The sequence below is a fragment of the Amblyomma mixtum genome, chromosome 6 (assembly GCF_055824585.1).
Source record: "Amblyomma mixtum isolate Tamu chromosome 6, ASM5582458v1, whole genome shotgun sequence".
NCBI lineage: Eukaryota > Metazoa > Arthropoda > Arachnida > Ixodida > Ixodidae > Amblyomma > Amblyomma mixtum.
Genome location: NC_143017.1, coordinates 121,457,855 through 121,481,973, shown reverse-complemented (window position 1 = coordinate 121,481,973; position 24,119 = coordinate 121,457,855). Strand labels below are relative to the sequence as shown.

At 49.4% G+C, this 24,119-nt stretch overlaps 1 protein-coding gene across 1 annotated transcript; it reads left to right on the top strand.

Moving 5' to 3' along the window:
- The first annotated feature begins 11,656 nt into the window (after positions 1 to 11,656).
- LOC149340224 (uncharacterized) lies at positions 11,657 to 24,119 on the top strand. The gene is made up of 3 exons (XM_089550686.1): positions 11,657 to 12,193; positions 13,076 to 13,457; positions 23,882 to 24,119. Exons 1-3 carry the CDS (start codon positions 11,808 to 11,810, stop codon positions 23,951 to 23,953), a joined length of 840 nt encoding a protein of 279 aa, XP_089406812.1. The 5' UTR covers positions 11,657 to 11,807; the 3' UTR covers positions 23,954 to 24,119.

The following is a 24,119-nucleotide window of genomic DNA, read 5'->3' as shown; positions in this document are numbered from 1 at the left end:
ACTAGCTACGATGCGAAGTAAGGGGTGGGATGGCATTAAATGTTACCTGCTAGTGAAAAGATCGCATTTCAAAGTTTGTAGCCTGTAACATATTCGTACTATATCACTTAATAAAATTTTTTTAAAAGATGCAAAGTTACTGAACACCTCTCATAATTTCCGTAATTTCTTTGCTGTTATTACATTACATTTTGCATTTATTTTTCGTTTCATTTTGCTGCATTGTCTTTACTTTTTTATCCACTCCCTTCTGTAACGCCCCACCGGGGCCCTGAAGGTATTGTAATAAATAAATAAATAAATACTCTCTTCGATGCGCACACAAAGAACAGCGATGCTCTCTTAGAGCAGACTTGTAATGTAATGGAATGTAACGATACTGACCTTCACATAAAAGCGCTAGAAAAAAGCCTATACTTGTCGCACAGGAAATGTTTTGGGCAGTTTGCAAACGCAGAAAAGAAGCTAGCTCCTAGCAGGCTAATACTCAGAATGACCCTTACCATTCGCCTGTTGGCCTCGTTGTGTCTAAGCTAATAAATATCTTTCCTTAGATGGGTCTACACTAGATTACATCCGTGAAGTCAGAGTGCTTGTCGCAGCGATCGTCTCATTTAAAGCAGCAGCCAAAGAAGGGGTTTCGCAGGCTCCAAACCTACGAGCGCCAAGTCACACACGGCTGGGTTTCTTTAGCTTAGACGACCCCTGACAAACATCGCGTGAGCGTGCGAGCGTGGAAGCGCGAAAGCGGCGCTCGTCGCTTCATGTTTTCCCAGCCATGCAAGGAAACGGCAGGTGGGACTGTCAGCCGCGAAAGATAGCAAAGCAAGCACGGCGCCACGACGCACATAGAGCCGACGAACTCTGAGGTTACTAAAAATTGATTTTAAGCTGCCCTTGAGAAAGAATCAACTGTGCAAAACAGATTGTCTGGCATCTGCCGGGGAAAATCGTGCGAGAAATATTATTCTTTTTTTTTTTTGCGCACATGACGACAAGTCATCTTCTAAACTAGGTGAAGTGAAGTGAAGGGACCTGACGACGGAGGAGGAATATCGCTGCAGTAAATCCGTAGGCGAAAAGGTTCGAAGAAGGGGCCTGTTTTTCTAGTCAGTCGTTTCTGAATTGATTCTTCTGTACCCTTGCCATTGACAGCTTCCATTTGGGACGTCAGGTTCTGGTACCAGAGCTGTAGCTGACAAATGCCATAAAAGTCGAGAAGAAAACAATCGTTCGAACCGCATCCCTGGGTCCTTCGGTGCTTTTCTACTCGTCACAAAACAGCCATGCAGCTTTGTGGGAAGGTATCTGCACCACTTGGAGTGGCCACGCTGCGGTGCTACTACCATAATGGGCCTCACTCATGAGTAAAGGGTTCGGCATCAATAAAAGTAGCCCAATGCACATGGAACTGGGTTCTGCTATCACGATAACGTAATCATGAAATGTGACATTGCTGAAATATGGAACGCGCGTTCGGAGTGGGCACAGTTGGAAATGACTGACCCGCAATTCACGAGCGCCGCTGGAAGGATGAGTGAACGAAGGAATCACACTGACTGCACAGGCAGTTGTTCGCTGCTCTTGCCAGGCCAAATTTCTTTCAAGCACTGCGTGCAGAACCCCGCCACTTCGCACAGTATTCAGCGAGTATGGCCCGGGCGCTGAGTTCATGCGTTTAGGTATATTCAGTAAATGAAAACGTGTAAGTAAATGAAATGAAACGGCATGAATTGCCGTGCGATTCGCGGTCAGACTGGTTCAGAAAACGCTTTCCGGCATTGCGTCATTTAGGCAACGATTCGAAACGCTATCTGACTTCCTCGTAAAAACATGCATGTCTGTGTGCGTTCTGGACACACTCTCATTATGCATGCACTGAGATCGTTTCGCAGTAAAATGCGCGTCAAGTAAAATAGTCAATGCGGCCTGGTAGATCGGAGCAAGCAATAAATAGTTAGGTCTAGAACCTTTCTCTGAAGTTTGATAGTGGATGTATGTGTAATTAAACAAAAACTCACGCATGGCTCTAAGTTAAAAAGAGGTGTAAACTATACAGCGAATACCTGCCTGATTTCTTTACCCCTGGAAACTGCCGACCGTTTGTGCCTGCGCAAGCACCAGCAGAACTTCCCCCTTACAGGAGCGAACACTTTCTCCTGCGGACCCGCCATGTAGCGGCTTCCGTCGTCAGGTGGAGCAGAACAGAGGAAATAAGTGAGAAGAAGAAAGAACAATGAAAAGAAAGAAAGAAAAGCAGGAATAACAGTCGACCAGAGAAAGAACTGCAAACGAGGGCCAGCCGCGCTCGTACGTGCACCCCCCGAACATTTCGGGGAGAAGCAGTTCCGCTGACGTGACACGAGTCCTGCTGGGAGAGCTGCCATCTTGACCCTGCCAATACTCGGCTCATTGATCCGGTGCAGTGCTGTGAATGCGGGCACGCCAGTGGTGCTGCGCTGTCAAATCATGCCACGTAGCGCATTCGCCACCTTATGTGGTTTTCATACGAGATGCAAGATTAGCGGGAATCCGGATACCTCGTTTCTTAAGCAGTAGTACACATTACAGTGAGGCCTACAGAACGGATGTGAGTGACGGTGCAACTGCAAGCAATTTTCCAAGTCGCGGAGCTGGCGGCTCTAGTTTGCTGCATTAAATACAGGTAGGTTTGGTGCAACAGTACAGTAGACATTATTTAAAAGTTTTATAACACTTTCTTCGTGTAGAAATCCTTATTTAAATGACACATGACTGGCGTGTCAATCAAAAGCTCATTCTGTGGCCATCTTCCGTTTTGGCCCCTCCACATCGGTTTTACCCGTGTCGATGAGGCCGCCGTTTGAGAATCCGAATTAGGGTGTCCCTAAACTACAACAATCATGCGTCATTAACCTCATTTCTGAGGCTCATTTACCGCCAAATGAGCCTGAAATGAGAACGACTCAGCGCAAAAAAGAAATTAACGGGTAAATTAGCCTCAGAATTTGGAGCATGAAGCACACACACTAGGAACTCATGGAATCAGCAGTTGTGTCAAGTTTTCTTTTATTTTTTCTTTGTTTGTGGCGGACAATGCAAGTAGCCTAGCTCTAAAGGAGCACGCATTACCCCAGGACTACACTTCATTACTCGTTCACCCAATATGCATGCCTCGCGGCCGACATCAGTCACTTGATGTTGCTTTGCTCTGTCGTCCTAAGCATGAAGAACATAGGCACATGTATAGCGTTGGCCCCACCGCGGTGGCCCAGTGGTTACGGCACTCGGCTGTTGACCCGAAAGACGCGGGTTCGATCCCGGCCGCGGCGGCCGAATTTCAATAGAGGCGATATTCGATGCCAGTGTACTGTGCGATGTCAGTGGACGTTAAAGAGCCCCAGCTGGTCTAAATTTCCGGAGCCCTTCACTACGACGTCCCGCATAACCTGACTCGCTTTGGGATGTTAAACCCGAATAAACCAAACCAAACTAAAGATGTATAGCTTTCATTATGCCAAGTGTTCTATACTTCTTTTTTGCGCGTGCGTGAATCGCGCTACTTCCACTTGTTTATAAGACACGTGGAATGCCCATTTCGGGTCGTACCAGTGCCTTGTTCCTGGCAATAATGAAGTTCGCGCCATCGTCGCTTGATGCTTTACATGAAGTGAGGCAGTACAGCCAGTATTTTTTATACAGATTGCTTCTTTCAATAGCCCGAGGCACCACTGAACTTAAGGAAGAGAACTGTGCTTTCGCGTACAACAAATGAAGTATTCACGTTCTCATTCCTTTTTCAGGGGGACGCAGGTGAGTGACTACGAATGCACGGTACAGAGCGGAGACCTTCTCAGCCGTATCTATGTTTCTACTCCTAATGGAGGCGGCGGCGACTGGTGCACCTCGGCCGTCGACTACCGAGGCGACCGCCGCCCCCGACCTGCCACTCGCTGCGTCCACGTAGGCAACCTCATCTGCCTTGAAATTCCCGGCCCTTTTAACCAGTGCCTCCGCCCTCTTCTCTCGTCTTTCCCTGTGATGTTCTGTGTGCATGTTGCGGGGAGGGGGGGAACGATGACATTCTCGCGACATTGTGGTGGTAGGGCAACCTTGTCGCATATGCCCCTATCTACTTTTCGGCCGACCTACTCTAAGATGGTCCGGCCCCTATTCGTTGTACTCAGCCTTTCGAGCTGGGCGATTCGCACCGCCTCGGCGAGTTCGATCCAAGTATTATGCACCCCCATTTCCAACAGGCGGTCTGTAGAGGTGGAGATAGGTAGGCCCTACGCCCTCTTGACGCAATGCCTAATAATTGCGTCGATCCTATTTCTCTTGTTTACCCTAATATCGAGGAACGGCGTGGCGTATCATATTCGGCTATTAATGTACGCCTGCGTCAGTTTCAAGAGGCTACTTTCTTTGAGGCCCGTGCCCTTCAGCGCGACCCTCCTGAAGATCCCTGTTACTTGCGCAGCGTAGTTGCTGAGCTTCTTGATAGTTGAGTGAGTGAAGAAACTTTATTTCCGCCAGAAGAAGACCCGTGCCCCTCCGGGTCCGCACGCAGGCGTCCGGGGAGGGGCAGCGTCGCAGCTGGAAGACTAGCAACGGTATAGTCGCGCAGCTTCGGCTGCCAGGCGGGTAGCGTATCGTTGTATGCTAAGGTCGGCACTTCTGAGTATGGTCTCCCATTCCTCTGCATTATTGATTCTGCCATATCCTGGGGCACTGGGGCATCTCCATAGTATGTGTTCGAGTGTAGCGGTATGCCCGCAGAACTCGCACACCTCCGCATCCTCCCTCGTGTCACCTCCTGTCCAGCTCCCTTCATTATAACGCCTCATCATCATCATCAAAACGTTTATTTCCACCGAAATGAGACTCCTTTTTGGACCCCCCGGCACGCAGGCCTAAGGGAGCCCTCGTGAGCTGCGTCATTACGTAATGCGTGCGCTAGCGACACAGTTCCCGTGGCGCCATCTACCAGCCACTCCAGCAACCAGCTCCGGTTGCGCGGGTGGCCCTCAAGGCCAATGAAGCTTCACACAGTTTGCTTGGCTGGCGTTGGACCTCGTTAAGGAGTGATATCCCACTAAAACATCACAAACACTGTTGCCGCGCTCGCGCAACTCTCCTATTTCAAGAGGTGCAAGATATCTGTTGAAGTTATAGCAGGTGTTACTGCACAAACTGAGGGCTTTCGGTTTCCTCGGTGACGTCGCAAAACGACTGCGCGTGCAGACGAAATGTTCCCCGTCCTCACAAACACATTCCTAGCAGTGTAAATAAGAGTCTTCGAGTTCTTAGCCTTGCCAACGCTGCACGGAAATACATCAGAGTGAGCAACGCCACACGCGCGGCTGTCGGCTGCAACGGGGCCACGCTCCAGTCGCCTTTGGCTCCACCCTTCGAGTGGCAGCTCCGCGCCTTTCTCGGCAGGTGCCAATTGGGCCTACGATTTATCAAGCGAGTGGAGAACGAACCGCAGCTTCCGCCCACTCTTTTCTTTTTTATTGCTTGGCGCCTTTATGGTTCAGTGTTCTGTTCGATTTCCGTCTTCTCGTGGGCGCTGCAGGCTTGTCTTCTCTGTTTTGTACCACTTCCCACCGGAGCCCGCGGCTTGTTTCCTATCTCGTCTTAGCTCATCTTTGCTTATTTTCCTCGTGCTCTTTTTTTTTTGTTCAGCCACGCGTCGTTTCATGGTACGAGCCCGCCACGCAGAACTCCCGGCGCAGACGGTGTCTCGAATTTTCAACACTGCAGCCTATCTTTTGGCATCCGTTTGTTTGTTCTCAAGAAAGTGTGCTTTACTTCTTCGGTTCCTATTCTTACTTACTTTTGTTTTCGTCGCTGGCGCCGGTCTTCCAACCTAGACGCCCCCGCAGAAACACTGTCATCTTGGAGGCAAAAATAAGCACCGCGTCTGACCTGCGCCGGTGGGCATTAAATGGGAGGACGTTGTCTGTGGCGGCCACCTAGACCCGGGTACAGGGACTTCCAGGGGCCTTGAGGGCTCTGCTAGAAGTGACATCCCCCGAGCGATTCGGGCTGTCCGCTCAGACCGTTCTGACGAGATCTCCAATAACGTCGCCGGAAGTGTTCCGTGACCCACCGCACGCCTCGCCGCGGACAGGTCTCCACTGACTGGAAGTTTAGGTTAATTCGGGATGACAGGGCTACCAGCAGTCAGTGTTCCTTTTGTTCACTCGCTTTCTTTTCTTTGCGTAGACGTAAGGAAGACCGAAAATACATATTTTATCCCGAGTTCTTCCTTTTTAGAACGCAGCTCTGGCGCCCGTTTCTGCGTTTCGCGGCGTCGCCGTCGCCGTTGCCGTCGCCGTTGTCCGTTGTAACCAGCGTAGACACCTTAGTCGCACTTTAAGCTGCCAAACCAGTAGAGCGGGAGCTTGAAAAGCAAAGGAAAGGCGCATAACTGCCCTCTTCGAACAGTGGACACCTCAATCGTGCTTTAAGCTACGTGGCGTTAGTGACAGCTGAGAGCTACATGCGTTGACATTGATAACGTGATGCCATTTTAAGGAAAGGAAGTGCGCATAACTGGCTCCCTGGGTCAGTGGACGCCTGAATCGCGCTTTGAGGTGGTGGTGGTGAGAGAAAGATGGGGCTGCATGCGTTAGCGCTGCGTTGTAGCAGACACGCGGCAGTGCAGCAATAGGCCGCAGCGTTCATTGGGTGAGAAAACTCTCGCGATCAAACACTACCACCTGCCAGGGTGGCAGGGTGGGCGCGCTGCCTATCAGCCTCCGCAACACACTCAACGTTACAGACGCCAAGCCGCGTATAGTTGCCCGACACGCCATAGCTTTCGCTTTATAACCAGGTCCAGCAGTAGCTGAACAGCAGCTAATTTTTTGTCTTAAACGTGACAGGTGGGAGGCATCAACCATGCATCCTCACCTTGCTATTAAGCATGAAATGCTTTTAGCCCCCGTTGTCGGCAGTGTGGTGACGTCACGCCGAGACCGAGAGCCATCATCCGGGCACTGAAATCCACTCATCCGGGCACTGAAATCCACTCATCCGGGCACTGAAATCGAGTCATCCGGGCACTGAAATCGAGTCATCCGGGCACTGAAATCGAGTCATCCGGGCACTGAATTCCAGTCATCCGGGCTCTGAAACGAGAACATCCGGGCACTGTACGAGACTTAACGAGATTTAACGAGACTCTCTAAGCCCTCCTACGCGACCGGCATGCAAGCAACGGTTGGTCTCCAAACGAGTCACAAAAAATAACTGCTGCCAGTGCCTTCTCAATGTTTATCAAGATATCAGTCGCGCTGTGCGTTTGATAATGCACGGAATTATAATTTCCGATTTCTAATAACGCCTGCAAAAAGCACATAAATGCCACGTACACTTCGTTGTCGTACGTATCTCTTAGGGGCTTCGCGCATCGAAGCAAAGCTGCGCAGGTGCACAGGGGCCCGGGGGAGAAGCGCTGCGTTCAAAGGGCAAGGCATCGCGCCGAACGGGTGGTGGCGTTCCTCCCTTGCTTTACGGTGCGGTTCGGGTGTCCACCGAGATGGCAGAGAATTACTGCGCCATTTCCTTTCCTCAAAAAACCAAATGGCAAGGCATCGCGCTGAACGGGTGGTGGCGTTCCTCCCTTCCTGTACGGTGCGGTTCGGGTGTCCACCGAGATGACATTAGGCCCGTAAACATTTCATGCTTACTCTACTCTCGGTTACGGGAGAGGCAGAGATTTTTTTTCTCCTCCTTTAATGCATATTTTTACACCCCTCCATCTGGCTCCAGCAATAAAAATAATATGCTAATTAACTGCATCTGTTAAAATGACACCGAGCCTCATGCACTGCGTACTTACTGAGCGGCGGACACGACACGTACGAGTATTTAGACGAGTTCAGAATAAGATAATCGGCGGGAGGAGGTGCTGACGAGGAGGCGCGGCTACGGCCGCTTATCCGATTTTCTCAGCCAGCGTCCGCTTCGGCGGACGCGGTTGTTGCGACGCGCGTCTTTTCTTTTCTATCACTCTTTTTTCTTATCTTTTAACTCTCCTCTATCTGCACGTGGCAGTGGTGGTGGCTCGGCTTGAGCCAGTCGGCAGGCCCGTGCAATTTCCTTTTCATTCTTCTCTCAGTCGCAACAAGAAGATAATCGGCACTGTCCGCTCCACCTGAGTGCCGCATTATGCTGAATCTGAACATGAATGGATTGAAATCAGATATTATTGCGCAAAAGAAAATTAGATGAAAACTTGCAGGATAATACGACCTTCGCCTGGACCACCCTCTGTTTCATGGAATGCGTGTGTGTTTCACGGTGTTGCGTTGCCATGCGTACGCACCGAGCGTGTGCGCATGCATGGAGGTCCTAAGAATTCTGCCAAGGACCGTTTTGTGAACACTATGTTGTTGTTGGCCTTATAAAAAAATCTCTGCCTCTTCCGTAACCGAGAGTAGAGTAAGCATGAAACGTTTACGGACATAACACATTGGTTGTAGATGGTACTAGTCAAAATCTTGAAATGGGTCTAGTGATCAACACACCACACCACACTCTTCTTGTTGCGTCGAAGCGATCGCCTGCAATAGTGCGGGCTCAGGTAGGCAGCCGCGAACCGTGGCGGCCTTGTCGCTTTCGGGCGCGGCCGCATAATCATGGCGTTGTCGGCAGGGGCGAGCAGTCTTCTGCTGTGGGGTATCACTCGCAAAGCGATCGCTTTCCGCAAGACGCTTCCTACCTCTCCTTTCATCAGGCTCCATTGCTCGGCTTAAGCAGCTGTGATGGTCGCGGCATTGAAATGCAGGACGATGCAGAAGCGTACGTGGACACGACGAGACGCAGGCCTGACAAGCATGTATATGCAGCGCGTTCGAATACTCCGCGAGCGTGCATACATCTGCCTGCCAAAGGAAGAAACGTCATGAGCTGAAGGTTGTTAATGTGTGTTGTGACTGAGGGAAGGATGAAAAGGAAATTGCACGGGCCTGCCTACTGGCTCGAGCCAAACCACCACCGTGCAGATAGAGGAGAGTTAAAAGATCAGAGGAAAGAGAAAAAGGAAAGAAAAGACGCGCGTCGCAGCAACAACTGCGTCCGCCGGAGCGGACGCTGCTGAAAAAACAGATACGCGGCCGAAACCGCGCTCGCCGAAGCGAGGACAGATACACCTCATGAGCTGAAGGCTGGTTGGTTGCGACTGAGAGAAGGATGAAAAGGAAAATGCACGGGCCTGCCAACTGGCTCAAGCCAAGCCACCACCGCTGCCAGGTGCAGATAGAAGAGAGTTGAAAGATAAGAGGACAGAGTAAAAGAGAGAGTGAAGACGCGCGTCGCAACAACCGCGTCCGCCGGAACGGACGCTGGCTGAAAAACAGATACACGGTCACAGCCCGAAGGCTGCAAACCGGACGCCACAGATATCATGAGCTGAAGGCTGTTGTTGTTGTTGTTGTGACTGAGAGAAGGATGAAAAGGAAATTGCACGGGCCTGCTACTGGCTCTAGACATAAGCCACCACCGCTGCCACGTGCAGATAGAGAGGTAAGAGATCAGGGAAAGAGAAAAAGGCAAGAAAAGACGCGCGTCGCAGCAACAACTGCGTCCGCCGGAGCGGACGCTGCAGAAAAAATCAGATAAGCGGCCGAAGCCGCGCTCGCCGAAGCGAGGACAGATACACCTCATGAGCTGAAGGCTGGTTGGTTGCGACTGAGAGAAGGATGAAAAGGAAAATGCACGGGCCTGCCAACTGGCTCAAGCCAAGCCACCACCGCTGCCACGTGCAGATAGAAGAGAGTTGAAAGATAAGAGGACAGAGTAAAAGAGAGAGTAAAGACGCGCGTCGCAACAACCGCGTCCGCCGGAACGGACGCTGGCTGAAAAACAGATACACGGTCACAGCCCGAAGGCTGCAAACCGGACGCCACAGATATCATGAGCTGAAGGCACAGCGACCGGTCTTTTACATGTGTGAATGTGGGACCGCAGCGCAACCCTTGGGGACGGCGCGGAAGCAGTTTTTCCGCCCAAAGCCCTTCTTGCCCTGGAGCTCCCCTCGTGCTCTAAGCGGGCCTCTCTCAAAGCCCCTAACAGATCACGTGTGAGTCACGTTAAATATTGTACGGTGCCCGGATGTTCTCGTTTCAGTGCCCGGATGAGTGGAAATCAGCGCCCGGATGTTGGCTCTCGGTCTCGGCTTGGCGTCACCACACTGCCGACAACGGGAGCCAAAAGCATTTCATGCTTAATATACCCACATGGGGGATTGGCCATTCTTCTGCTTCGTCGTCTACCACCTCTTCGTCTTCTTCATTTTACTTGTATTTCAAGCTTGTGTAGAAGACATGGACAACCTGCACAGCCGCCTACATAACGGTTCACGCAGTGAGCGCTACCACGGCCGCTAGATACAAAGCGCAAAACCTCGCTTTGCGCTTTGCATCAAGCGCCCGTGGCGCTACACACGGCCCTTACGCGGACACGTTTACAACGCATGCTTTTCAATGCGTGTGGGCTTAACTGTTATTTAGGTTAGTTCGTGCTTGGACTGTTCTCCACATTAGCTACTTCTTCGTCCTCTTATTCATTTTCTTCCAAGTCTACCTATTTTACATTCTATGTTGCTCCACATGTCCGTGCACTGACGACCGCGTGAATAAGAAGGCGCGGAGAGGAGAAATTGCCCGTGTAGATTTGTAATAAACTCGATGCATTAAAAAAACGCATTACCAAGATGGTGGCTTCCGTTTCATTATCCCCTAATACTCCATCCTCTTCACCCTCTGAACACTAGGGTGAGCCCTCTTGTGGTCTCGAGTGACTCAACAATTTTGTACGTAGATTTTGTTCTATCTTATAATTTCTTGTGGGTAGCAGCTAAGAAACTAGCCAGAGTCTTAAATTTTGCAAACATTGAACGAAAGTTTGCGTCAAGTTCAGTGAGAAAAAGCAGTTCACGTAGACATGAAGCACGAAGCTGGGAATCTGCAAGGCCCTTGAAAAGCACTAAATTTGGTATCGAAAAAAATTACTTTGAAATAAACAAACGGGAACAATAAGGAAAGATGGGACTCTGAAGAGAAGTAAGTTTATTTGGACCCAGAAGCATAAAAGGGACAACCGTCCCTTTACAAAACACAAAAACACATTACGGCGACAGATGTCGCCCGATGCGCACACATACAATCACAAGCAACGTTCATCTCTAGATTCGAATATAATGCCGATGGATGGATGGAAAAAACTTTATTGTTGATAAATTTCAAGTGTTTTTGACCCTTACGAGTCAATGGGTGTCGTGGTCGATCCTTGGTCCAGGATGCCGCACTTGACTGCTGCCATCGTGGCTCGGCGCACAAGAAATCATTGCGCATCCTCGTCCTCGCTGGCCAGCAAGTGCTCCCACTGCATCACACTCGGGTTGTTTATTCTTGGCTCTAAGTTACAGAATACGATGCCGAGTGTGTCAAGGGAAATCACGGGAAGATAATCGACGCCCATAACAGCGCGAAGCCACTGAAGTGAAGATTTAAACGCAAGAAATTGCACCCTGGTTAGTCCTTTGGCATGTACAAATATTGTCCCGGTGTTTTCAAGTGCTAATGGAATAAAAAAGAAAGCGTTAGATCAACCGGCGCCGGCCGCCCAGAAAAAGAAGAAAACCGCCAAGACAACAAAGAAAAGCCACGAGACATATGCGCGCGAGGCGTGGCTCGTGTCCGCCGCTGTTCTCTGTAAACGTTCGAACGCCGTAGCCTGCGGGGGTGCCGCGTCATCTCGGCCTGAACACCAGCCCCGGTTGGACGTGAAGGGAGAACCAGTAGCGCAGTGACAGCATGGAAAACATCGAGGAAGGACGCGACGCCTTGAGCCCCAACGCCGCCGCGCTGGCAGCCGCGGGCAAGCGTTGCGTGTCCACGCAGTCCCAGTGGCCGTTGCCCGAGGACTCTGCCACGTGTCACAAGTGCCACTCGGAGATCCCAGCCGGAGAAGGTGCAGCCGCTGTCGCCGCCGCCGCCGCCGCCAGGAGCGTCCCTCGCCAGCAACAGCAGCAGCACGCCGCCGCGGGCGACGCGTCGGACACCACGAGCGAGACGAGCGAGACTTCGGACACGTCGTCCAGGGTGACGTCGCTTCTCGATGGGGACGTGCGCTGCTACGGAGACTTCCTCAACGAGGAGGCTTGGCTGGATCGTATGCTGGAGCAGCTCGGCTTGCCCAGGTGAGACACCTGCCTCGAGACCAGCGTTTCGCCGTCGGATACGTGTCGCGCAAATCTGGGCGCGCAGGCGAGAATTCTGCACCAGTTGTTCGAAACAGCTAACCGAAAGGAAGCTCGCGCAGAGTACGCAGAAGCTTGAAAGAACACTGGACGTCTGTGCCTGTTCGCTTATGAACAATCCCCTTGCCGATCTCCTCAGCGTGTTTTCTGCTCTTCAATTTCGTGTGCGCCGGAAAGAATTTTTTTTTAGGGCGAAAGCTTACTACGCGAGGTACAATTTCTAATTTAGCGTCGGTTTGTCGCTGTGACCTTCAAAGCCTAGCAAGGTCAAACTAGGACATAGGGTCAAACTAGGACATAGTCATTCTGTCATCGCCTTGGTATACAAAGTATTGCATGGGGGTATATCTAATCGCCAACTAGCATGACCACCAACCAGTGATCATCTGCCCTTTGACCCTGACCTTTTGCCTTTGCTCTTCGAGCTTGACCTTTAGACCTGAGATTCAGATCGCCTGATGTGACGTCATCCGATGACGTAGCAAAGATGTCACACCATTCTTCGCCACCGGCTTTGCTTTCACTTGTTACTAGGTTCGACCGGGTTGAGCCTCAACGAATGTTTACTTCTGTCTTGTCTTCTCGTCATGACTATTCCCGTCCACATGGATTCCGTCGAATCCTCCCCACTTTCAACCCGAGACATACTTCGCTCCCATTGCGAGGCTTCTTGTACTCTTGCACGCTTACAATAGCGTCACACTGACCAGCATCGGCAGCCACCTACGGGATGCGTCACTGGATGTAATTTTCGAGGCTCGATTTGTCCAGGCTCGTTGACGCTTGATTGCCGTATGGCTCGAACGGCTCCTGCTCTTGCAGGCCGTACTACAACGAGGGCCCAGTGTCAGTGAGCGCGAGCACTGGCGCTGCTGCTGCTGCCGCTGCTGCTGCTGCTGCTGCCACCACCACCATTCCGGGCATGGCCGGGCCCGTAGCCACAGTGCCGGCCGGGGGCGGCGTGGCCAACCACAGCGAGCCAGGGGCCGCCGCCGAGCCAGACAAGGAACTTGCCGAGCTGTCGGCCGAGGAGTACTACCACAAGGAGCTGCGCGACGTGCTCTGGACCATCGTGTCCCTCAAGCTGGACGACATGCGCGTGGCCACATCACAGATGCGCGCCGCCTGGAAGTCGTACGTGCGCAACTCGAAGATCGTCGACGACATGCTCCAAAACAAGGACCGGGCCGTCAGGGCTCTCAAGGTATGGTGCGGTAGGGAACACGGGGCGGGATTTAACGACCCAGAGCTGCACAGGGGCTACGAAAGACGCCCGAGTGGAAGACCCCGGATTGGTTTAGGCCACCTGGGCTTCTTTAACATACACTGGCGTCGCTCCTCTGTCGAAATATGGCCGCCGCATCCGGGATTCGACCCCGTGTCCCTGGAATCAGTAGCCGAACACCATCGCCAAAAAATTGGCAGTGGCTTAGCTCTGCTGTGCCAGGATATACGTAGCGTGAGGTGAGGGCGAGGTGTCCACATCTTGATGGACACCTGAACCAGAGGGCAGGCGCATAACTGCCCTCTTGGAACAGTGTACACCTCAACCATCTTTAAGGTATGTCACCACCTTTGAAAAACCGCTTTTTTTGGAAAAATGACATTTTTTCTTTTTTATATTTTGGGAATCCCAAAACATTCAAAAATGTTTTGCAGCAAGAATAATGTCCGTATCTTATTTTGTTAAAAAGTTATAGCCAACTTTCGAACAGGTGGTCAACAGTTCTGAAACCGAAACTAATGTGGTTTGGTAACAGAAAATGATAACTCGGCAATAATCAGCGGCGTATATTGAAAATTTTTTGTTTTGTTTTAGTCTGATATGTAAAAGATTACTCAAAGGCAATTTTTAAGGCTTATTTTGTTTTTTAAACATTGCTTTAAATTTCCGCAAGGGGGATGCATGAGGCTACAAGCGTCTGAGTTGTTTGCTTCGCGCTATCGCTTTGAATGCTACCGAATTCGTCCTTCAGTGATGGCAACAGAAGTACAGCAGATATTTTGAGGGAAGCAGGCATCGAATCTGGCCGCCACACTCTCCTAGCATGTTGCACCAGTGACCATTACCATGTGATGAGGGCCCAACGTCAATCAACTGGTGAGGCAAAACATCTCCGCAAAAAAAGGACGGGCAGCAACAAATGCCAAAAGAGAGCTCACATCAGCTAAGGAGGGCCCTAGCTATGAACCTGAAGGATTTTAACTTCCTAGGGCATGATGATCTTCTTTCTACAAGATTTGAAAAACTTTAATCTTGTTTTTCTCAAAACTTTATTTCTTGCACTTTCGTGTTGCGCAAACAGTCATAACTTCGAAATAAATAAATATTTTTCAATGAAACTTTGCACGCTCTTTCCTTTGTTATTAGCCTGTGCAATGAACTAGGATAAATTAAATCTAATGGTGAGTTTTGATATAATCATGTTTTATGTCAAGGAATGCAGGCAAAAATGACACATTTTTTTGTTTTCTTTGGCATTTCTGCTATAACTTTTTTCCCAATTATCAGATGGCAAAGATCCTAGTTGGTTGCACAGTATGGTTAGTTGGCTAAGTCTGCGCCAAAAAGTTTAAAATTCCTGCTCTCCATTCGCTAGTTATGAATGTTTGCATAACAACCAAGTTTGGGCATTTTTTTGTGAATTATTAATACCAGCATGGCTTTTTTCACTCTTTCTTCCTTTTGAATATCATATAAAACGGTGCTTTATAACGTAAATGTGAAATAAAAATTTAATACTCAAAATTAAAAAAATTTTTGAAAAAGGTGGTGACATACCTTAAGCTAAGTGGCGGTATACTCCGTTTCATACATAGTTGTCAACGCTGCCAAAGGTACGAAAGTAGTCCGCTGCAAAAAACAAGCAAAATGTATCCGTTCGCCTCGCGTCGTGGCTGAGTGGTACGAAGCGCGCGCCTGTGTGTTCATTTTACAAAGGGCCTAGGTTCGACTCCCAGCTTGGCTGTTTTTTATTTATTTTTTATTTTTCTTATAATTATCATTAGGTAGAAAGTGAAAACTGTCAAACTCTAATGCCTACTTTGAAAAACACTGCGCTATTTACTTGCGCTGCTTGTTTCGAAGGGAAAAAGCGGTATAGTGTATTGGCGGCGGACGTGATTGCGAAGTGCTGTTCTCGGGCGTTCAGTGACTCTTTTGCATGCGGCACACAATGAATCATTAATTCTGTGGTGATAGAATTCAGTGCGGCGTCGATAATTCCGAGCAGCCTCGGCTCGCTGCAACCCGGCATTGATCGGCGTACTCAGCGGCTTTAAAATGAGCGGCGTCTGATTCGGGAAGTCTCCACTTTTGAGCTGTTGTCACAAGGAAAATTCTTTGAAGTGCTTCCGTTCGTAGTAATGTTTTGTATTAGATGTCGGATTCGGTGTGTTATGGGTGTGAGCTAGTGCGGTGAGATGGGGATTGTTGAAAGCTGTGTATTTGGGCCGTGAGCAGAGATGCCGCTGCGCAGGTCATCGAACGCAACAAATGGTGTCGTATATTAGCGCACTTGCCGCTGCAGTTTACATTGTTATTGTGAGAAGCCGACGACGAGGTTCCGTGGTTCCTCAATAGGGCGCACAAAGAGGTTGACGAAGCTCGCTGTTCGTTCTCCACACAGTAGCTCCTCATCGTCCTCTCGCGGTAACAATATAAACGAGTAAAAATTCGGGCTTCTTACACACCAATTAGATATAAGCGCAGCGTGAGTGAACGTTGTGGCTGGCATTTAATTCTTGACATCCGCTCTCATGTTTTTAATCTTTGTAAATATCATCTTTGTAACTAACGTTGTCCATTTGCTCGATCGTAATCTACTATCGTTGTTTTTCACTGCTGCCACAACTCACAAGAGTGTAGAAACTGGTGCTGTAGGTTATGGAATGGTATATATAACATTTGCTACGCGTATCATGTGAGTGGCCTACAGCAGTTGTACGGTCGGTGATTTTTACAGAAAAGAGAACAGCGCACCAGGTCTCGGAGGAAGGAAATGGTTCAGGTGAACCACTCAAGCAGACATGACCGGCCGGCCTGCGCCGCCGGCCTAGCTGTGAAAACCTGATACAGGAGGGACCGGAAAAAAACAAACAAAAAACTAAGGCACTCTGTTTTGTAGAACATAAAAGAAAAAGCAATCTTTTTGCAAAATAAAACACCGTTATCATTATACTGCAATATCAAATAACATTTGCTTTAATTTTGAGTTCATTACGATTTTTACTTTTGACGCACTACATTACGAAGCGGACGAGGAGCGCGAACAGGTGCCGTAGCCTTGGCTTCGTTGACTGCTATGTATGAAACGGAGTATAGTGACAGATGTGCGCTGCATGCGTTGGCATTGACAACGTTGTGCCAGAAACGCGGCGCTGAACCCAGTTCGTTATGTTCGTTGGCGTTGACAACGTTTTACACTCCCATCATTTTCAGGAAAGGAAGTGCGCATAATGGCTCCCTGGGTCAGTGGACGCTTGAATCGTGCTTATAGGTACGTGAGGTGATGAGAGAGAGAGAGAAAACTTTATTTCAACAGGAATTCGGGGCACGCCCCAGGGTCCCCGCACGACCCCACTGCACTCAAGTGTTTATGTTCCTAAGGCCCACAACACTGGCAGCCCGGCCGGTGGCGATGGTCTGCACGGCCGGGTCCTCAGAGCGCAGCAGGGTGCCCAGTCCTCCCAGGTCTTGAGGTTCTCTAGGTCCCGCGGGGGAGAGTCCGCAGGGCAGAGGGAAAGGATGTGGAGGGAAGAAGCGAAGGGTTCTGGGCATAGGGCGCAAGCAGGAGTGGGGAAGGAGGGGTGATAGTGGGTTAGGGTAAGGGGCGAGGGGAGAGTGTGTGTCTGTAATCTGCGCCAGTGTTTTGCGTGTGTTTCATTGGCGTTGGCGTTGTCAACGTTTTACGCTTCGATCATTTTAAGGAAAGGAAGGCGGGCGCGCGCGGCGAGGCACGCCAGCTGTGCGTAGTGACGTCACTTGCTCCTCGCGCATGCGCAGCACGGCTCTCCAGGAGCCACGCGAAACTGCTCAACCTCGGCCAGTGTAGCTCACGCTACAAAATCCACCGCGGTTCGTGGCGCTCAAGGTGAACGCTCCTACAGGTGCATCATTTTACTGAGAGGGCGCTGTTATACGTGTGCATGCCTCTGGTAATGACTGGTTCGTCAGCTGGGCTAGTAAATTACAGCTAATTCTATTACGTTCTTTTCATCCACCCCTCTCACTGGCTGATCCCAGCGACAGCGGCACGTAGATAAGCTTCACACCGTGATGAAGGTCCCCAAAAATTGGGCTAAGCTGTTCTATCTTCTAGTCTTGGTCATAAACCGGGTGGTGACTTCAAGCGCTTCCCCCTTGAGAAAGCCGATTAGCTGGCCTCTAGATGCTTGCTTCCATCAGAAAACTGGCGGGTCAACTCTGTACCGGGATTTGAACCTAGCACCTCTCCCATGAGACAGATACTCTACCAAAAGGATATTTTTGGGAAGGAAAGCAATGTTCCTTACAATGTTAGGATGCCGTACTCTCGGTTGGAGTACCTTTTGTGTACCTTTGACCCCACCCGCAGCTTAATGTGGGTTGTGCAACCCGTGAACCTTAACACGTTCGTGGTGCAGACGACCCTGCTCAACTGCGAGTTACAAACCCTACATACCTTATATCTGGCAGTAAAGTCCAGACCTTAAAAAAAGTCTCGGGGCACTTTGACTGTCTAGAGTGCGTAGAGGCGAAAGCGTTTTCCGCACCACTTTGACTGCCTCAGTGGCACTGGTGAGGTCACCACTGGATGGCGTCACATATTAATTACTAATTACAAAGTAATGACAAATTACTGATTAATGACTAACCACTAATTAACTGCTAATTAATGACGCTTAAGCTTTGCCTTTAGGAGTGGAACGCGGCAGCGTGTTGTAGCACTGCCAGGGAGTGCACGGAACGCCACCACCCGTTCGGCGAAATGCCTTGCCCTTTGAACACAACGCTTTTTGAGGGAAAAAAAGTTCAGGGGGCGCTTTGGCACACTAAACTGCTTCAAGGCGGAAGCCTTTCCTGGAGCACTGTTAGGCATTGACTGAGAGACTGTTTGTTATTGACTAGTGTTTTATTTGGCTGTATACTTTTACTGCGCATTAAAACTACACACTTTCAGAGGCGCGTTTCAATTCTCCCCTAGTGCGTCTCTTTATCTGCTTCTTCGACTTCGGCTGTATCCACGACTTCCTCAAAGTTTAGGTCGGGAGAAATTTCCGCAGATGGCTCATGCCCGGTGAATTCTTTATGTTTGATCGGGTCTACGTCGACTACTACCGCCTTGTGGTCACTGAAGTGGAGTGATATGTAGTCTAGATCTTTGACGCTGGGGTGGGTTCTGAAGACCAAATCCAAGCAGCTTCCGTACTTGGTGGTAGCTTTGTCCCGTGGAGTAGACAAGTGCAGACCCAGAGATTTCTGCATTCCATCTAGGAAGTCTTGATGCCCTACCACTATCATTGGGCCAAACTTGAACCAGCTTGGTAGCACTCGTCCCATGAATTCATGGCCAGCCCGTTGGGATATGTGAGGTGACAAGTAGACGCACACCACGTTAAGTCCACTTTCGAGCTTGACACCGCACACTTCCCCCACATCAAAGTGCAAGTCGTCAAACTGTAGCGGTGTTAGGTTGACGTCTGGGTGCGCGTAAATGGCAACTCCCGCTGCTTGGTTGGAAGCACGATTTGCTCCTGTAACGTAGTGAAAGCCTTTGATCTCAACTGGTGCCACCAAGGGATTCATCCATGTTTCAGTTAGACAGAGAACCTTGCACCGAGCCAAGACATGGTCATGTGCGACGTCTTGACCGTGTAGCGACAGTGAACGTACATTCACACAAGCTAGTGGAAGCTGTGATGCTTCCATGATCGCATTGCACCGCTGGGTGATTGTAGTTAAGCGATGCTCGTTTAGATGCCTGAACTCGTCCATGAGGCTGCGGTTTGGGTTGCTAGTCAAGCCGTGGCGGAACTTGGCCGTGCTCGTCGGCAAATTTGTTTTTGAGGAAAGGAAATGAATCTGTCTCGCATATCTCGGTGACACCTGAACCTCACCGGAAGAAGGGAGGGACATGAGAGTGAACGAAGACACCATATTCAGTACACGCGGCTTTGAAAATGGCTTTTTGAGGAAAGGAAATGTATCTGTCTCGCATATATCGGTGGACACCTGAACCTCATCCGAAGAAGGGAGGGACATGAGAGTGAACGAAGACACCGTATTCAGTACACGCGCCTTTGAAAATGGTTTTTTGAGGAAAGGAAATGAATCTGTCTCGCATATCTCGGTGGACACCTGAACCTCACCGGAAGAAGGGAGGGACATGAGAGTGAACGAAAACATCGTATTCAGTACACGCGCCTTTGAAAATGGTTTTTCGAGGAAAGGAAATGAATCTGTCTCGCATATCTCGGTGGACACGTGAACCTCACCGGAAGAAGGGAGGGACAATAGAGTGAACGAAGACACCGTATTCAGTACACGCGCCTTTGAAAATGGTTTTTTGAGGAAAGGAAATGTATCTGTCTCTCATATCTCGGTGTACACCTAAACCTCGCCGTAACGGGAAGGGAGGAAGATGGGAGTGAATGAAGACACCGTAGTCACTAGACGCGCCTTTTGTTCATTCCAAATCATCGAGCTGGCATGGCGAAGTGGTAGCGTGCTCGTCTCGCACTCTGGAGACCGCGGTTCGATTCTTAAGCTCGGAAAATTTCCTACTCTGTTTTATTTGTTTATCTGGTCTGACTAGAAAGGCTAATTGGTTAAGTAACTCCCACTAACTTGGAGCATCACTATACGATCCCTTTAATTGGTTGCATGGTTAGTAGCCAAAGTGCAATTGGCCCCCTTTGAAATTCGCGCACTGTGACGTCACGACCGTTTCGACCAACTGAAAAGCGTGACATTTTCTGTCGACAACTTCTGCTTACAACGATGAGGCATTAAAGGCTTCCGCCTTAAAATGGCGCAGTAGACATCTCGGTAGACACCTGAACCGCACCGTACAGGAAGGGAGGAAGTCGGAGTGAAATGAAAATTGTATTTGAGGAAAGGAAGTTACGCAGTAACTGTCTTACTTATCTCGGTGGACACCCGAACCGTGCCGTAAGGGAGGGGATAAAGGCGGGTGTGAAAGGAGAACGGAAGAAAAGGCTGCCGTTGTGGAGGGCTCCGGAATCCTTTCGACCACATGGGGATCCTTAATGTGCACTGAAATCGCACAGCGCACGGGAGCCTTTTGCGCTTCGCCTGCTTCGAAACGCGGCTGCCGTGGTGGGGTTCGAACCCGGGCACTCCGGGCCAGTAGACGAGCGCCTTAACCACTGAGACACCGCAGGGATTGAACAAAAGGAGAAATTTCAGAAATCATAGGGCTGATCCTGCATGCAACTATAATTTACTTCTCTAAAAACCCATGAAAAACGCTCAGGTATACTCAGGCATGGAGCTCTTGTCTCTGACAGTGTCCAATCAATCAGCAGCCTTTCCCCAGTCATGTTAACGCCCGATGCCACGATGAGTCCAGGCCCGTGTCCGGAGCCCTTCATTACGGCGTCTCTCATAGCCTGAGTAGCTTTGGGACGTAAAACCCTATAAGCCAAATCAAACCACCTTTTCTGTTCTGCGCACAGCATCTCCAATACGCTACCTTGCTTGGACACCGCACCAGCGATAAGTGTTCAAACATTTTTCCCCTCAGCGTTTTAGAAATTAGTGGTTTCTGAGGACAAGATATGGCGCAGTAACCCTTTCTCATTTCTCAGTGGACACCTATAAGCATGTCGTAAGGAAAAGGAGGAAGGTTGGTGCGAAAGAATAAGTGTTTTTAAGGTGGTTCTCATTGACGAGAGAGAGGTAGAACTACGTCCGCCCATACTTTTGCCTTGTCTTCTGTAAGAGGGCTTTTTTACTAAAAGGGTAAAGCAGTGAAGACAACCTCTCACTTGAAGTAGCTTGCCCGTTTTGACCACTTGCTTTGCAGTGCAAGCCAACTTTCACGACACCTAGAGCTGACACTATTCAGGAATTATTGCGTGTAATAAAGCTTTCATAACATGCGTCAAGTGTGAGACCTGCAAAGAACCTAGCAAAGGCTAGTGGTACACCGCTAAACTAGTCGGAACATATTCCTTATTACAACTGTTTTCAACTTGGTTTCAATGGAAGGCTTGCAGAGAAGTCACACTTCCTAATCTACTGGGGGTGGCATAACTTCCGCTCCAAAGAATTGTCTTATCACCGGAAGGGATAAGATGTATGTGCGTAAGAGATAAAATGTATGGCGGCTTTCGCAAAATTCCTCTGAAATATGCCAGCTTGACATGACATTACATTAGGATTTTTCCTTTTCCTGTGCTGCTAAATATGCTAGTGCATATCGGACACTTTTTGTGGCTATTCTTCGCGCCTGAAACAAAGACGTGATTTTTTCTTAAGTTCTGTTTCTGTTTCTTTTTTTTTTTTCGAGCACCCAATAATCCGCCATGCCCGTGAAAAAGTTTCTGTGCAGTCGTAACACCGAATGAGCGGACGTAACTCGTGTAATTCTACAGCTGACGCATCTGTGAAACAGCTGCGTCGTATGATTTCTCCCTCCACTCGTGTTATGCCTTGACAAAGCAAAGTGATGAGGAGGACGGTGCAGCAAGAAGGTGGTAAAAGTTTGAGGTTTCAAACTCGTAAAATCTGCGCTCCCTGGGGCGGACACGGCTTCCACGCGACGCTTAAATGTCAAGCTAATGGCACGCCCAGCAACAGATTTCTCGCGACTGGGAAAGACGAACGACCAAGTGAGATCAATGACGTGCGGAGCATTTTTCTTACGCACTCCGACCGGCCGAGTACGTATAACCGCGCAGTTTAGTAAATACGATCGACTGACTTCGGAAGGAAACCTGATGCCCTGAAGCGCACGAAACGGGGGGCGTCTGAGCACAATCGGGGCAACCTGCTCCTTTAATTGGGAATTTCTACTTCTGTTTCCTCCTCGACATCAGCGCATTAAGCTTTTTAATTAAAACTCCGGAGTAACGCCGCTTCTTCGTTACGAGTGAAACAATTCAACGTTCGAAAAAAAAATGAATGGGGAACAATCAAATGGAATCTGTGACTTCTTTTCTGCTTTTCGCGGTGACAGATGGCGGAGATTTGAAACTGCCCAAGCCGATTGGGCGGACCTTTTAATTACTTCGCCGCATCCCCTCCCCCATCTTCCCCGCTTTTGAGGAAACCCGTAGGGGGCATTGCATTTTAATTTTAGCAGAATTAAAAGCACTCCTTAGAAGGCTCTTCCAGGTTATTTTATTCCTGCTGCCTGTGTTTCGTCATGCCTCAGTTTTTCTTAATATTCAGTGGCAACAAAGGCGCGGTGGAAGCAAATAAAAATTAAAGCAAGAACTGAGTGCGCACCGATTCACATATACCAGTCTCTCGCGCTTCGAAGGTGCAATGCGCTACGGGTATGCTTCGCCCCTAACTACCTGTGTTGGGAAGCTTAAACGAATTTTTCAAAATTACCTTGGTCCTGCACAATTTTTTCATTGTTTTATCTAACTATAGCCCATATTGGATGTTATCCTGCTTTGCTTTTCTCAAAATGCATTTGAACGCTTGATGTCCCCTGTGAAAGCTCTTAGCGCTTTCTGTAAGCGCTATATTTTTCTCGTGAATTGATCATGTGTGTTTCAGTTGTTCTTGGTGTGCTAATTAAGGGCTTCGTGAACGATAATTCCTGCTTTTTGTGCTATAAATTTTATTGCTAATATTGCTGTATAACCTGCTTCTCATGCCATGCCCTGGCTAACAGTTGGTAAATTTGTGAGAAACAAAAATTGTTTCATGTCTTTACGGCATCACTAGGGCGAACCCGAATTGATGGTTTAGACAACAGATGGCACCGAGTTGTCTGACGTCATGTCACCGCTTCACAAACTTGGTGGTAGTTTTTTTTTTTTTTTTGCTTTTGGCGGCAGGCGAATGAGAGCGGGCACAAGCATTTCGCTGCACTGAAAAAAGACGTCCGCGTGTCCTCTGAATGAGCCAAGTGCGTGCTTTATAGCTGGTGTAGGCTTTATTTGCTTTCTCGCTGTTCAGGCTTCAAGAGCACCTCTGTTCGTCGAGTTGCCGCTTCTAGTCATCTGTTGTGGGAATGCTTGCCGCTTGGGCACATCCTCCACTAAATTATTGCGGTGTTATGAGTTAGTCCGCGTGAATCCATATTTAATCTTTCGCTCGTTTCCACTAAGCCTACAAAGTCGGCAGTAGTTTACAGAGACCTGCAGTAGGGGCGGGTTTATGATCAACTTTTTGTAGGGGTGGCACCTTTTTAACTTCAGCAGAACATTCAATATTTCTTCAAAAGAAGTGTCTTCGCTGGGGGGAGCGACCACCGCCAAATCCGCCCCTAATAAGAGAGGGGAAAATGCACTTTACACAATCACCGTCAGGAGAGCAAGCATCGAGTGGCAAAAGGCCTTAAAATAAGCTGACGCATGTCAGTTTCAAAGCCTTTCTCTTCGCCTCCTTCAGGAGCGAAGTGAGCACTACCGTTCGCATCGCTTTATTTCTTTTGCACCCCATAGGAGCAGCTGGTGCAGCTGAAGCTGGAGAACAAGTCCCTCCGTGAGCGCTTATGCGAGGGCCCGTCCTCCTGAGCGACGGAGACGGAAGACTGCAGGCACCAGAGCGCCCCGAATCTCCGCATGCATCTCACCGGGGCTGCTGCTGCCTGCTTGCTTGTCCGAGTGCTCTTTTTTTTTCACTCTTGTTCTCTCTTTTTTTTTGCAAAAATAAAGGCAGAGTTGTTCCTGTGTGCTTCCA

What these genes read in the sequence shown, in the direction of transcription:
- LOC149340224 (XM_089550686.1), top strand. Translation starts at nt 11,808, where the DNA reads ATGGAAAACATCGAGGAAGGACGCGACGCCTTGAGCCCCAACGCCGCC. An exon ending in GAGCAGCTCGGCTTGCCCAG is followed by an intron (nt 12,194 to 13,075) that starts GTGAGACACCTG and finishes CTGCTCTTGCAG; the next exon opens with GCCGTACTACAACGAGGGCC. An exon ending in GGGCCGTCAGGGCTCTCAAG is followed by an intron (nt 13,458 to 23,881) that starts GTATGGTGCGGT and finishes TGCACCCCATAG; the next exon opens with GAGCAGCTGGTGCAGCTGAA.